Source organism: Mobula birostris, chromosome 8, assembly GCF_030028105.1.
Source record: "Mobula birostris isolate sMobBir1 chromosome 8, sMobBir1.hap1, whole genome shotgun sequence".
Taxonomy (NCBI): Eukaryota; Metazoa; Chordata; class Chondrichthyes; order Myliobatiformes; family Myliobatidae; genus Mobula; species Mobula birostris.
The window spans coordinates 132,981,046-132,997,154 of NC_092377.1; the positions used below are offsets into that span (position 1 = coordinate 132,981,046).

Genomic DNA, 16,109 nt, shown 5'->3' on the forward strand with positions numbered 1-16,109 from the left:
TGCTGCCTAAGAAACAGGCACTGGCTGTACAATATATCAGATCTTCGGGTTCTTTGGATGGATTGCGAGAATGTGGCAGATGCACATGCAGGCAATTGATCATGCGGTGAATCGTTTGGGCCTCCTACATGCGGGGGAAGTCTCTGGTGGCGCGTGCTACCGAGTACATCAGTGAGCTGACGCAAAATGGGACTCCGCTTTGTCGTGTACCTTCGTACTGTCTGTCTCAAAAGGCTAGATTTCCAGGTGGCTCTCAATTTCAGTTCAATCTCCTATTTCCATTTTGTCATGACCTTGTGCTGGCATTTTGAGGGCAAACTCTCTTTAGAGGAACACTTATTCATATTTCGACTAGATTATTACCAACCTTATAACATGAATACAGTATCGACTTCTTCAACTTATTTTAACTTTAAACCCATCCCCACATCTGCATTTCTCTGGTCTCACTGAGGCTACATCTAAAATTCAATCTACAATTCAATTCAGATATGAAGACTGGTTGTGACTGTAATTAATTTGCTGTATTCCATATCTCCAAATTACGCCCTAACAGCCTCTATGCCTTCAGCTCTATCGATGCTATTTATTGCAAGAGAGCAATACAATCGAGTTACAAGCAAAAGAAAATACATTGCATTTGTGTGGCAACTTACTCCACAAATTCACAACCACCTGGGTGTAGATGATCCTCCTGACTTCATTTCTAAACATGTCTCTCTTCATTCTGAGGCTTATCTTGCGGATTTAAGATTCCCCTACGACTGGGAAGACTCTCCGCATTTCCTGCCACTTAGGTATTAGATGGGTTTCAATGCGATCTATGCCTGCAGCCCCAATACTTCTGAACAGCATCGTATAGAAGCCCAGACACATCAACAAACATCATTATATGAGCCGGCTTTACTACTCTACCTGAAAGTTAAACTTGAAGAAGCCATTTCTCAGCAGAAATACATTTTTAATGGAACACTGTTGCGAAGCAATTCCTTTCTCCTCTTTAATAGCCCCAATAGCCTCCTCTATGTAGGTGCAATCACTTACCAGAGACACGAAGCATAAAATGTATCAAAATGTACAATTTACCCGCTGTCGAAAGAGATGTAGTAGATGTAGTAGCCTGAGAAGTAGTTGCTCCTACAGAAGAAAAATAAAAGTAATCGTTATTTTCAAGAGAAAACTACTTCTGTAAAGATTGGCGCAAAACACTTCGCCTATCTGTTTAGATTAATTCTGGACCGATAAATAGAGGCGTGCTACATGCGTCAGGATTACGAGGAACATGTAGCAAATTTTATTGACTCTCAAGGAATCTATAAACAAATCAGTTATGTTTGTAACTCCTAAAACACTCTGATTCTGTCGGCTGCGTAAATCTAGGGGAAGGCAATCTTCGGCCCCAACACAAGCGTGAGATTAACGCGCAAGATCAACGACCACCCCCCGCCCCGCCAAACCCTCTGTGGATGCCGACTGTTTCGTTACCCTGCTACAAGTAAGTGGTATAAATAGCAAACAGTACACAACACATCATTAAAAGATATAGGTTTATGAATTTTTATTTGACTGAGAGGTCAGTAAAGAGAGAGCAAAAAGGAAGGAAAGAGCCCTTTTTAATGAAACAGTCAAACGTGAAGAAGTTGGAGCTCACGGTTTCCCCTTCACCAATCCTCCTTCGATCTCACACCGAGCTTTGTTGAATCACGACACCGCTCCCGGTCGAATCCTACTATCTCTTCTTCCCGGCATCTTCTCTCCTCTTCCCCTTAATAATAGCCCCAAGCCCCACCTTAGTGTCCCTCACTCGAGAAGCCAACCCTTAATCCGGCCATCCTAATTGGATGGATCACAATTCTCCTATCACTTATCTTCAATAGTAACCCAAACCAGCAGCTTGCAAAGAACAGCACAATATTAAATACAGATCTTCAACAGTTTAAAGAAATTTGAACCAGGGCATTACACGCTGAAAGATAAAATTAACTGAAAGATAAACATGCAGCTGGACGATGCCTGTCTTATTTTTGATTTTTTCATGTTTAGCGAGATGCGGACTTATTGGTGAAAACGGACATTGGGGTCCCCAATGCTCTAGAATGATTCCAGAGATGTTGACACTCACAACACGCTGGAGGAACTCAGCAGCTCGGGCAGCATCCGTGGAAAAGATCGGTTGACGTTTCGGGCCGGAACCCTTCGTCAGGACTGCAGAAGGAAAGGGCAGAGGCCCTATAAAGAAGGTGGGGAGAGGGTGGGAAGGAGAAGGCTGGTAGGTTCCAGGTGAAAAACAGTAAGGGGAAAGATAAAGGGGTGGGGGAGGGGAAGCAGTGGAGTGATAGGCAGCAAAGGTGAAGAAGGAACAGGGGAAAACACAATGGGTAGTAGAAGGAGGCGGAACTATGAGGGAGGTGATACGCAGCTGGAGGAGGGGGCAGAGTGACATAGGGATAGAGGAAGGGAGGGGGAGGGAACTATCAGAAGTTGGAGAATTCTATGTTCATACCAAGCAGCTGGAGACTACCTAGACGGTATATGAGGTGTTGCTCCTCCAACTTGAGTTTAACCTCATCATGGCAGTAGAGGAGGCCATGTATGGACATATCGGAATGGGAGTGGGAAGCAGAGTTGAAGTGGGTGGCTACCGGGAGATCCTGTCTGTTTTGGCGGACAGAGCGGAGGTGCTCGACGAAGCGGTCCCCCAATCTCGGTCGGGTTTCAGCGATGTAGAGGAGGCCGCACCGGGAGCACCGGATGCAATAGATGACCCCAACAGACTCAGAAGTGAAGTGTTGCCTCACTTGGAAGGACTGTTTGGGGCCCTGACCGGTGGCAAGAGAGGAAGTGTAGGGACAGGTGTAGCACTTGCGCTTACCAGGATAAGTGCCGGGTGGGAGATCCATGGGGAGGGACGTGTGGACCAGGGGGTCACGGACGGACCGATCCCTGCGGAAAGCGGAGAGGGGTGGAGAGGGAAAGCTGTGCTTAGTGGTGGGGTCCTGTTGAAGGTGGTGGAAGTTGCGGAGGATAATGTGCTGGATTCGGAGGCTGGTGGGGTGGTAGGTGAGAAATTGACATGTCGGCCAACGTAGTCGCTTTGAAACTGCCGGAATTTGGGAGCAAAATGGCGTTGCTTGGCTTGTCGAAGCCGAGGCTAAATTCGCGTTGCAATAAATCACCGCCTACAACATCAAATATTTCTCGGTGAAAGTATCGCTAAGCAATTCCATGTTTCCGAGAATGGTGAGTCAACTAGTACTCCCACCTACATGTGATAATACCGATTTCTGAATACTCACCTTTTACAGGTTCTTGGACTCTTGGAGTCTGAGTGCGCCCAACAATTGTTCTTTTGTCCAGCCGCGGTGATATACGCCATTGGAGCTATTAGACTATATGCTGTCTCTGCTAGGAATTCACTACCCTTGTTTTATTTTTAAAGAACTCTTCATACAAAAAATGTCTAATCAAGTTCACACAGCCCTCACTAAGGTACCTGTGAAGGATTACAGGTAGCTTGCTAAAATGACTGATGATTTACTCTCAGTAGTCGTTTGTACATCATTCATGTTCCTTTCCCTGCCTGAATAGGTCCGGTCAGTAAGGCCATTTAAAAAAGGACAGCTGCGAAACAGATATCGCCCGGCCTGGGTATTCACCACGCTTGGAGCTGCCGACCGTCTGCAGCTTCGACAGTACCAGCATAATAGGACAACAGAGGTCCGTGGACACCGTGTGGACAGCCTGCAGGGCTGTCTACTGTTCATTATCATTATCGTTCACCACTACAGTCACAAAACGTAGGGTCAGGCACCACATTTCGACAACAAGCCTGCCAATGCGCCAAGGATGTCCTCCGTTATTAGCCATTGCTGCCTAAGAAACAGGCACTGGCTGTACAATATATCAGATCTTCGGGTTCTTTGGATGGATTGCGAGAATGTGGCAGATGCACATGCAGGCAATTGATCATGCGGTGAATCGTTTGGGCCTCCTACATGCGGGGGAAGTCTCTGGTGGCGCGTGCTACCGAGTACATCAGTGAGCTGACGCAAAATGGGACTCCGCTTTGTCGTGTACCTTCGTACTGTCTGTCTCAAAAGGCTAGATTTCCAGGTGGCTCTCAATTTCAGTTCAATCTCCTATTTCCATTTTGTCATGACCTTGTGCTGGCATTTTGAGGGCAAACTCTCTTTAGAGGAACACTTATTCATATTTCGACTAGATTATTACCAACCTTATAACATGAATACAGTATCGACTTCTTCAACTTATTTTAACTTTAAACCCATCCCCACATCTGCATTTCTCTGGTCTCACTGAGGCTACATCTAAAATTCAATCTACAATTCAATTCAGATATGAAGACTGGTTGTGACTGTAATTAATTTGCTGTATTCCATATCTCCAAATTACGCCCTAACAGCCTCTATGCCTTCAGCTCTATCGATGCTATTTATTGCAAGAGAGCAATACAATCGAGTTACAAGCAAAAGAAAATACATTGCATTTGTGTGGCAACTTACTCCACAAATTCACAACCACCTGGGTGTAGATGATCCTCCTGACTTCATTTCTAAACATGTCTCTCTTCATTCTGAGGCTTATCTTGCGGATTTAAGATTCCCCTACGACTGGGAAGACTCTCCGCATTTCCTGCCACTTAGGTATTAGATGGGTTTCAATGCGATCTATGCCTGCAGCCCCAATACTTCTGAACAGCATCGTATAGAAGCCCAGACACATCAACAAACATCATTATATGAGCCGGCTTTACTACTCTACCTGAAAGTTAAACTTGAAGAAGCCATTTCTCAGCAGAAATACATTTTTAATGGAACACTGTTGCGAAGCAATTCCTTTCTCCTCTTTAATAGCCCCAATAGCCTCCTCTATGTAGGTGCAATCACTTACCAGAGACACGAAGCATAAAATGTATCAAAATGTACAATTTACCCGCTGTCGAAAGAGATGTAGTAGATGTAGTAGCCTGAGAAGTAGTTGCTCCTACAGAAGAAAAATAAAAGTAATCGTTATTTTCAAGAGAAAACTACTTCTGTAAAGATTGGCGCAAAACACTTCGCCTATCTGTTTAGATTAATTCTGGACCGATAAATAGAGGCGTGCTACATGCGTCAGGATTACGAGGAACATGTAGCAAATTTTATTGACTCTCAAGGAATCTATAAACAAATCAGTTATGTTTGTAACTCCTAAAACACTCTGATTCTGTCGGCTGCGTAAATCTAGGGGAAGGCAATCTTCGGCCCCAACACAAGCGTGAGATTAACGCGCAAGATCAACGACCACCCCCCGCCCCGCCAAACCCTCTGTGGATGCCGACTGTTTCGTTACCCTGCTACAAGTAAGTGGTATAAATAGCAAACAGTACACAACACATCATTAAAAGATATAGGTTTATGAATTTTTATTTGACTGAGAGGTCAGTAAAGAGAGAGCAAAAAGGAAGGAAAGAGCCCTTTTTAATGAAACAGTCAAACGTGAAGAAGTTGGAGCTCACGGTTTCCCCTTCACCAATCCTCCTTCGATCTCACACCGAGCTTTGTTGAATCACGACACCGCTCCCGGTCGAATCCTACTATCTCTTCTTCCCGGCATCTTCTCTCCTCTTCCCCTTAATAATAGCCCCAAGCCCCACCTTAGTGTCCCTCACTCGAGAAGCCAACCCTTAATCCGGCCATCCTAATTGGATGGATCACAATTCTCCTATCACTTATCTTCAATAGTAACCCAAACCAGCAGCTTGCAAAGAACAGCACAATATTAAATACAGATCTTCAACAGTTTAAAGAAATTTGAACCAGGGCATTACACGCTGAAAGATAAAATTAACTGAAAGATAAACATGCAGCTGGACGATGCCTGTCTTATTTTTGATTTTTTCATGTTTAGCGAGATGCGGACTTATTGGTGAAAACGGACATTGGGGTCCCCAATGCTCGAGAATGATTCCAGAGATGTTGACACTCACAACACGCTGGAGGAACTCAGCAGCTCGGGCAGCATCCGTGGAAAAGATCGGTTGACGTTTCGGGCCGGAACCCTTCGTCAGGACTGCAGAAGGAAAGGGCAGAGGCCCTATAAAGAAGGTGGGGAGAGGGTGGGAAGGAGAAGGCTGGTAGGTTCCAGGTGAAAAACAGTAAGGGGAAAGATAAAGGGGTGGGGGAGGGGAAGCAGTGGAGTGATAGGCAGCAAAGGTGAAGAAGGAACAGGGGAAAACACAATGGGTAGTAGAAGGAGGCGGAACTATGAGGGAGGTGATACGCAGCTGGAGGAGGGGGCAGAGTGACATAGGGATAGAGGAAGGGAGGGGGAGGGAACTATCAGAAGTTGGAGAATTCTATGTTCATACCAAGCAGCTGGAGACTACCTAGACGGTATATGAGGTGTTGCTCCTCCAACTTGAGTTTAACCTCATCATGGCAGTAGAGGAGGCCATGTATGGACATATCGGAATGGGAGTGGGAAGCAGAGTTGAAGTGGGTGGCTACCGGGAGATCCTGTCTGTTTTGGCGGACAGAGCGGAGGTGCTCGACGAAGCGGTCCCCCAATCTCGGTCGGGTTTCAGCGATGTAGAGGAGGCCGCACCGGGAGCACCGGATGCAATAGATGACCCCAACAGACTCAGAAGTGAAGTGTTGCCTCACTTGGAAGGACTGTTTGGGGCCCTGACCGGTGGCAAGAGAGGAAGTGTAGGGACAGGTGTAGCACTTGCGCTTACCAGGATAAGTGCCGGGTGGGAGATCCATGGGGAGGGACGTGTGGACCAGGGGGTCACGGACGGACCGATCCCTGCGGAAAGCGGAGAGGGGTGGAGAGGGAAAGCTGTGCTTAGTGGTGGGGTCCTGTTGAAGGTGGTGGAAGTTGCGGAGGATAATGTGCTGGATTCGGAGACTGGTGGGGTGGTAGGTGAGAAATTGACATGTCGGCCAACGTAGTCGCTTTGAAACTGCCGGAATTTGGGAGCAAAATGGCGTTGCTTGGCTTGTCGAAGCCGAGGCTAAATTCGCGTTGCAATAAATCACCGCCTACAACATCAAATATTTCTCGGTGAAAGTATCGCTAAGCAATTCCATGTTTCCGAGAATGGTGAGTCAACTAGTACTCCCACCTACATGTGATAATACCGATTTCTGAATACTCACCTTTTACAGGTTCTTGGACTCTTGGAGTCTGAGTGCGCCCAACAATTGTTCTTTTGTCCAGCCGCGGTGATATACGCCATTGGAGCTATTAGACTATATGCTGTCTCTGCTAGGAATTCACTACCCTTGTTTTATTTTTAAAGAACTCTTCATACAAAAAATGTCTAATCAAGTTCACACAGCCCTCACTAAGGTACCTGTGAAGGATTACAGGTAGCTTGCTAAAATGACTGATGATTTACTCTCAGTAGTCGTTTGTACATCATTCATGTTCCTTTCCCTGCCTGAATAGGTCCGGTCAGTAAGGCCATTTAAAAAAGGACAGCTGCGAAACAGATATCGCCCGGCCTGGGTATTCACCACGCTTGGAGCTGCCGACCGTCTGCAGCTTCGACAGTACCAGCATAATAGGACAACAGAGGTCCGTGGACACCGTGTGGACAGCCTGCAGGGCTGTCTACTGTTCATTATCATTATCGTTCACCACTACAGTCACAAAACGTAGGGTCAGGCACCACATTTCGACAACAAGCCTGCCAATGCGCCAAGGATGTCCTCCGTTATTAGCCATTGCTGCCTAAGAAACAGGCACTGGCTGTACAATATATCAGATCTTCGGGTTCTTTGGATGGATTGCGAGAATGTGGCAGATGCACATGCAGGCAATTGATCATGCGGTGAATCGTTTGGGCCTCCTACATGCGGGGGAAGTCTCTGGTGGCGCGTGCTACCAAGTACATCAGTGAGCTGACGCAAAATGGGACTCCGCTTTGTCGTGTACCTTCGCATTGTCTGTCTCAAAAGGCTGGATTTCCAGGTGGCTCTCAATTTCAGTTCAATCTCCTATTTCCATCTTGTCATGACCTTGTGCTGGCATTTTGAGGGCAACTCTCTTTAGAGGTATATTAATTCATATTTCTACTGGATTGGCACTAACCTTCTAACGTGAACATCGACTTTCCAAATTATTTTAACTCTACACCCAACCTCACATCTGCACTTCTCTGGACTTCCTGGAGCTATATCTGAAATTCATACTGCAATTCAATTCAGATATGAAGACTGGTTGCTGCTGTAATTAATTTTCTGTATTCCATATCTCCAAATGACGCCCTAACAGCCTCTATGCCTTCAGCTCACTAAATGCTGTTTATTGCAAGAGAGCAGTATAATCTAGTGGAATCCTCACCGGACCTCGAGGGAACTAGCAGCTACTAATTCGGCCTCGTAAAAACAGACAAATGCTAAAGAAACGTCAAGTTTGAGGAGTGGGATGTTTGTTGAATCACCCACTATTGCGAAGCAGCTTCTCCTCTGACCCTCTTACCTTCAGCCTTTTCAATCTGCCCCATCCAGGCAGAAATTCTCACAAAAGACATGTATTGTTGATTACGTTGAAAGGAAAGATTTACCCTAAGAGGACATTCACGGGTATTCTGTCGTTTACAAAGCTTATTCATTTGCTAAAAACAAAGTATAATAGTCAATGAAAATAGAACACGTTATGTAAATAACCGCGCTGAAACATAAGCATCCTGATATCTCTAAAATGTATTTGGCACCTACAAGTGGGATGAGGACTATAAGGAACAAACAGTAAGTCGTCTTCAGTTTCAGTAAATATCTGAACAAAGCAACTTCGAGTTCTGCACAGAGAGGTCGGTGTACTTGCGTTGAATGGAAGTTCAATTTCAAGTTTAATTGTGTTTAACTATCCATGAATACCCACGAATACAGCCAAATGAAACAACTTTACTCCGGGGCCAAGGTGAAAAACACCAAACCAACGGTGACGCACAGCACAAGGCACAGATAAGACAGAAAGGGAGTTTCAGTTGTACTCCGACTGCACCAAGCGAAAGAACAATGCAGCATTGAATACTGCACTTCGGCCACAATACGATAGCGTCGTAGAAAAGACCTGACACGAAGTTCTCTGTCAACTTGCCTTCACTCCTCTCCTGTCTCAGCCTTTTCCCTATCCACTGTAGTTATCTTCCCTGTTGGCCCTGAAGCACTTCCACGACACACAACGTCAACAATTCCTGCTCCTCTGTCCAAATATATCTCGATCTGATGAATCTCCGGCAGTTCATTTCTTTTATAACAGTGACTGATATATTTCACCTCATTCTAGCTAAGCCAAAAAAAAAAAAAAAAGAATTTCCCAACCGAAACACACCTTCCAACACAGGTTATGTAGGTTATGCATGCATCTCTGCAAGTCACTACCTTCCGAGTGCATATCCGAACATGCCAAAATTAAGGGTCTCTGCCTCTATTCCTCTTTCTGACGGTGATGACGCGGAACACATTCTAACTCAGAAAATGTTTTCCTCATATGTCCTCCAATCATTTTACCAACTATTTTAAAACCGTGACCACAATTTTGATCGCTCTGCTAAGGCAGATGGGTACTTTCCATTTGCACTCAGCAGGGTTACACATAAAATTACATCTCTCTTCCCTGATTCAAAAACAAACAATAAACACCCGCGTGGCTTAACGTATCACAAAAAAAAAAAAGAAAATCAGCAGATACTGGAAATCCAAGCAACGCACACAAAATACTGGAGGAACTCAGCAGGCCAGGCAACATCTATGGAAAATACTACAGTCGATGTTTCGGACCCAGACCCATCAGCATGACTGGAGAAAAAAAAAGATGAGGAGCAGAGTTCAAAGGTGTGGAAGGGGAGGAAGAAACACAAGGTGATAGGTGAAACTGGGAGGAGTTGTTGTGATATAAAGAGCTGGGAAATTAGTTGGTGAAGAAGATACAGGGCTGGAGAAAGGGAAGTCTGAGAGAAAAGGACAGAAGTCCATGGAAGAAAGAAAGGTAGGGAGGAGTCTGAAATGGGAGTGCGAGCACCCAAAGGTCGTGGTACATATTGGTACCAACGACATAGGTAGAAAAAAGGTGGAGGTCGTAAAAGCAGAATACAAGGAGTTAGGAAGGAAACTGAGAAGCAGGAACTCAACAGTAGTCATCTCGGGATTGTTGCCTGTGCCACGAGACATTAAATACAGCAATAGAATGAAGTGGATGATAAATGCCTGGCTGAATGATTAGAGCAGGGTTCACGGATTCGAATATTTGGGTCATTAGGACCTCTTCTGAAGAGGTGTGACCTACACAAACAGGATGGGATGCATTTGAAGCCGAGGGGGACCAATATCCCAGCGGAGAGGTCTGCTAATGCTGTTGAGATGGTTCAAACTAGCTTTGCATTGGGGTGGGAAACAAAGTGAAGGGGCAGAGGATGGGAGATTGGAGCACAAGTAGAGACAGCTTGCATGGAGTTTGTGAGGAAGGATAGGCAGATGTTAGAGCAAAGATGGACTCTGGCTGATGGTTAAGATGTGTTTATTTTAATGCAAGAAGTATCATAAACAAGGCGGATGAACTTAGAGTGTAGATCAGTACGTGGAACTATGACTTTGCGGCCATTGCAAGCATTTGGATGTCTCAGGAGGAGGAATGTCTGCCACGTGTGCCAGGCTTTAGATGTTTCAAAAAGAACAGGGAGGTGGGGTGTGGAAATGCTAATTATGGATAGCTTCACGGCTGCAGAAAAGGAGGATGTCATGGAGGGATGGTCTACAGAGGCAGTGTGGGTGGAAGTCAGAAACGGGAAAGGGAGCAATACCTCTACCGGGTGTTTTTATAGACCCCACACCCAATAGTAACAGGGGCATCGAGGGTCAGATAGGGAGGCAGATTCTGGAACGGTGCAATAATAATAGAGTAGTTGTGATGAGAGATTTTAACCTTCCTAATATTGATTGGCATCACCTTAGCACAAGGAGTTTAGATGGGGTGGCGTTTTTTAGGTGCATTCAAGAAGGTTTCTTGACACAATATGTCAATAAGCCTACAAGGGGAGAGGCTGTACTTGATCTGCTTTTGGGAAATTAACCAGGTCAGGCGTCAGTAGGGGAGCATTTTGGGGATAATGATTATAATTCTATCTCCTTGACGACAGCATTGGAGACGGCTAGGAACAGACAAGTTAGGAAAACGTTTAATTGTAGTAAGGGGAAATATGAAGCTATCAAGCAGGAACTTGGAAGCATAAATTGGAGAAGAACCTGAGAGGCAAGATTTATGAGCATTGGAGAGATATAATCCGTTTACTGATAGTCAGCATGGCTTTGTTAAGGACAGGTCGTGTCTTAAGAGCCTGATTGAAATCTTTGAGGATGTAACAAAACACATTGATGAAGATAGAGCACTGGATATAGTGGATATGAAGTTCAGTAAGGCATTTGATAAGGTTCCTTATGCTAGGCTTCTTCCAAAAGTCAGGAGCCATAGGATCCAAGGAGACTTTCCTTTGTGGATCCAGAATTGACTTGCCCACAGAAGGCAAAGGGTGGTTATAGATGGTTCGTATTCTGCATGGAGGTCGGTGACCAGTGGTGTTCCGCAGGGATCTGTTCTGGGACCCCTCTTCTTTGTAATTTTTATAAATGAAGTATAAGAAGTATAAGGGTGGGTTAGTAACTTTGCTGATGACACAAAAGTTGGCCCTGTTGTGGATAGTCTGGCGGGTTGTCAGAGGTTACAGCACGACATCGATAGGATTCAAAACCGGGCTGCTAAGTGGTAGATGGACTTCAACCCAGATAAGTGTGAAGTTGTTCATTTTAGTAGGTCAAATTTGAAGACAGAATATTATATTAATGGTAAGACTCTTGACAGTGCGGGAGATTTGAGAGATCTTGGAGTCCGTGTCCATAGTACACTCAAAGCCACTGTCCTGCTGAGGCCACATTCAGGTTGAAGGAACAGCACCTTATCTTCTGTCGGGGTAGCCTCCAGCCTGATGGCATGAACATCAGTTTCTCGAACTTATGGTAATAAGCCCCCCCCCCCGCTTCACAATTCCCCATCCCCTTTTCCCTCTCTCGCCTTATCTCCTTGCCTTCCCATTTGATCTCTCTGGTGCTCCTCCCCCTTTCCTTTTTTACATGGAGTTCCACTCACACTCCTAATTCTCCAGCCCTGTATCCCTTTCGGCAATCAACTTCCTAGCTCGTTACTTTATTCCTTCCCTCCCAGTTTCATCTATCACCTTGTGTTTCTTCCTCCCCTCCCCACACCCTTTAACTCTACTCTTCAACTTATTTTCTCCAGACCTGCTGAAGGATCTCGGCCCGCAACGTCGACTGTACTCTTTCCATGAATGTTGTCTGGCCTGCTGATTTCCTCCAGCATTTTGAGTGTGTGTCTTGGCTTAACCTATTGTACGAGGTCTTTCTTTTTGTTTGAGTTAAAATGACGACTTGGTTATGTTAATCTGGGGAATACGGCTTTGTTGTGTTAAACGTTGAAGATAGTTTGCGCTAGCAGTTTGTTTTACTTTAGAGCTTTACCAGCGTTCTATTAGCCAATGGGTGGTTACGTATCGTTTTGTTTTCGGATACCATGCTGTATGATATGACTGTAGACTGAGTTTTGGGGGGAGTCGGGGGAGAGACGAGGAGGACGGTGGACGGGATTTTGGTGGGGAGTCGGAGGAGAGGCGGGGAGGACGGTGGACGGGGTTTTTGACTGGGAGTCGGAGGAGAGACGGGGAGGACGGTAGACGGGGTTTTTGACGGGAAGTCGGTGGAGAGACGAGGAGGACGGTGGACGGGGTTTTTGACTGGGAGTCGGAGGAGAGACGGGGAGTCGGAGGAGAGACGGGGAGGACGATAGACGGGGTTTTTGACGGGAAGTCGGTGGAGAGACGAGGAGGACGGTGGACGTGCGGGGGTGTTTGACGGGGAGTCGGAAGAGAGACAGGGAGGACGGCGGACGTGTGGAAAGGCTCCGGTCAATCACTCCGGGTGGTCCCGAGCCGTGAGTCGACAGAATTCGGGTGGTCGTCTAAGTCGAATTGAGCTCCAACGATAGCGCACGAAGAACTTGGACTTTAATAAGTGTTGGCGCCTTTTTTTCATTACTTTCCTCTGTGTATCAAATTCATATTAATGTCATAGAATTAGTAATATCTATAAAGGGTACTTGTTAAAATTTACTGGGTGTGCTGGCTGATGATTGATGTTTGGGATTCATTCGGGCGGCGACTGACCCTGAGGGGAGTGTGCAGGCAGGTGCTGGGCGGGATTTCCCCTAGACATACACGAGCCAATATAACGGAACGTTACAAGTGGGGGCTACCGTCCTGGATTTGGACTTTCGGTAAAGTTGTACTAGTTGTCGCGTTAAGTGGTGTGAAGATGGATCGAGATAAGATTGTAAATTGGTGTGAATGGGAGGAGGTACCGGTGAATCATGCGTGCGTGTAAAATGGGGTCGATTATCGCATTCCAGCAGATGTACTGGTGCGAGGGTTGAGTCTGATTAAAGGTATCGAGCAGGTAGAATTTATAGCTAGAAGGGGTGGGACAGAACTGGAGGCCAGATGGATGTTGGTGCGGACGAGTGCCGACGTCACGACTTTAGAACTACCAGCGACAGTCCACGCCCCGGGAGAGGCAGGGCCGTGGGGTCTCCACACCCTCCCAGAGGACGCAAGTGAGGAGGTGCCGGAGGAGGAGCTAGATGAGGTCCCGGGGGCGGGGGGGTGCCCGTAGCAGGGGGTGGAGGTGTGGAGTGGGAAGGTTTGGCCAGGCCCCGCCCCCATGGACGTGATGAGACTGCCGAGTTAGCGGCTGCCATTACCTCCCTGGCGAGAAGGGTTGAGGGGAACCGCCCGAAGCTGAGAATTTTCTCGGGAGCCAGACCCACCCCGGAAGGGGAGGACGAATATGAGACATGGGTTGAAGATACATCCCAGTTGTTAGAGGTGTGGCCAGTTTCGGATGAGGAAAAGAGACAGCGATTGGTGGAAAGCTTAAGGGGCGGGGCGGCCCGTGTGGTCCGCGATTTGAGAGCGGAACGCCCTTCGGCTTCCCTGTTGGAGTGTTTGGACGCTTTGGAGGAAGTTTTTGGACTGTCAGGAGATTCCTGGCAACATTTAGCGGAGTTTCAAGAGATGGGGCAGAGAAGAGGGGAAAAGCTCTCAGAATATGTTTTCCGGCTGGAAGGAAAGCTTACGGGGTTGCTGCGACGAGGGGTAGTGAGGGCGGATGAAATGGCGAAGTTAAGAATGAGTCAGATATGTGGAGGTTCCCGGGAGGATGACAGGGTGGCTTGGAGTGTAAGGCAGTCATTTAAGTGGAAACCTCTCCATCATTCGGACAGCTAATTAGAGAGGTACGGGCCGAGGAGAGTGCTTCGGGCCGACCAGGGGGCTCGGACTCCCGGGGACGGTCTTCAGCGGTTCAGGAGGTGGTAGCCGGGGTGAGATCAGAGAATTCCAAGGGGTCCCCGGGGGGGGGGGGAGTGGGCGTATCGGGAGGAGAGAGGCGGCGGGTAGCGGGTGCTATAACTGTTGGAGAGAGGGGCATTTCCGGCGGGAATGTGAGTGGCCGGGGCTGTGCTGCCGCTGTGGGGAAGCGGGTCACTTGCGGAGGGATTGTGAGAGACGAGATGCGCCGGGGGGGGGGGGGGGCGGGCCGAGGGACCCTGGGCCACCAAAAAAGGAGAGGTGTCGGGAAACTTAGGAGAGGCTCAGTGAGGGAACGGACTGGAGTCCCGGGAGGAACACGTTCCCAGAAAACAGCAATGGAACCCCAGAAAGAACAAGCCCAAATTCCGGATGGACTGGTGGGACCCCGTTCCAGCGTGTCACTACGGATAGAGGGAATCTTTGCGAAAGCCATCCTTGACACCGGATCGCAGGTTATCTTACTGTACCGGTCGTTCTACAACAAATATCTGAAGCATTTGTCAGTAACTCCATTTAATGCATTGGAGATTTGGGGCATAAGTGATGGTGATTACCCGTACGATGGGTACTTGTCAGTGAGATTGGAATTTTCAGAGGGAGATGTGGGAGTGTCGGAAGCCTTTGAGACGCTGGTGTTGGTCTGTCCGGACCCGGTGGAAACCGGTGGTGCTGCCCTGCTAGTGGGGACTAACTCCCCTCTGGTGCGACGGCTCTTGGGAGCCTGTAAGAAGAAGGCGGGGGAGAACTTTCTGGAGACCCTCTCGGTACACCCCGTGTTCCGAGCGGTGTACGAAGGAGCGAGTGATCCCCAGGGGCTGGATCTTGAGTGCAAACGAGGGACGGTGTGGTGCACTCAGGCGAGGCCTAAGGTGATACGGCCAGGGGAGGCGGCATTAGTGATGGGGACCCCCAGATTCCCCGGAGTACCGGCGGGCGAGGCCCTGCTAGTAGACGGCCCCGACGACCTGGAAAGGGAGTCCTGGTTCCCGGCTGGGGCGCTGGTGAGACCTGAATTGCAGAGGCCCTCAGCTGTTCAGGCACGGCGGATGGGGCTGATGGTAAGGAACACAACGGAGCGGGAGATCACCTTTAAGCGCGGGATGCCCCTCGCGCACTTGATCCCGGTGACGGTGATGTCCAGCGCTCCCGTGAAGCCCACTAGAGGAAAAATATTGGGAAACGGGGGGAGGCTGACCGAGGAGGCCTTTAATTTTGAAAACTCCCCTGTACCGCCGGCGTATAAGAGCAGGCTGGTGGAGAAGATGCTGAAGCTAGGGCATGTCTTTTCTCAGGGCGAGTTTGATGTAGGGTGTTCCAAGAGCACTCGGCACACCATTCGGGTAACAAATGACACCCCGTTTAGGGAGAGGTCGCGGCGGTTGGCCCCAGCAGATGTGGGAGATGTGCGGCAGCACCTGCGGCAGTTGAAAGATGCAGGATTATCGCGGAGTCCCGAAGCACCTATGCGTCACCCATAGTGGTGGCAAGGAAGCAAAATGGGAAGGTACGCATGTGCGTGGACTACAGGACCCTGAACCGCCGCACTGTTCCCGACCAATATACGGTCCCGAGGGTGGAAGATGCCTTGGCCTGTCTGAGTGGTGCACAGTGGTTCAGCGTATTGGATTTGCGGAGTGGGTATTACCAGATTCCGATGAGTGAG

General features: G+C 47.9%; 1 protein-coding gene across 5 annotated transcripts in view; it reads right to left on the reverse strand.

The window, feature by feature from the left end:
- LOC140201721 (uncharacterized) overlaps positions 1 to 16,109 on the reverse strand; it is a 191,358-nt gene that overhangs the window by 64,144 nt on the left and 111,105 nt on the right. For 4 of the 5 annotated variants that reach the window (XM_072266281.1, XM_072266283.1, XM_072266282.1 and 1 more), the window contains 2 exons: positions 4,954 to 5,004; positions 1,087 to 1,137 (listed from right to left, as the gene is read on the reverse strand). The exons of the other annotated variant lie outside the window; for it this stretch is intronic. In XM_072266281.1, coding sequence (XP_072122382.1) covers positions 1,087 to 1,137; positions 4,954 to 5,004 — 102 coding nt within the window. The remainder of the gene's footprint in view (positions 1 to 1,086; positions 1,138 to 4,953; positions 5,005 to 16,109) is intronic. 5 annotated transcript variants of the gene reach the window in all.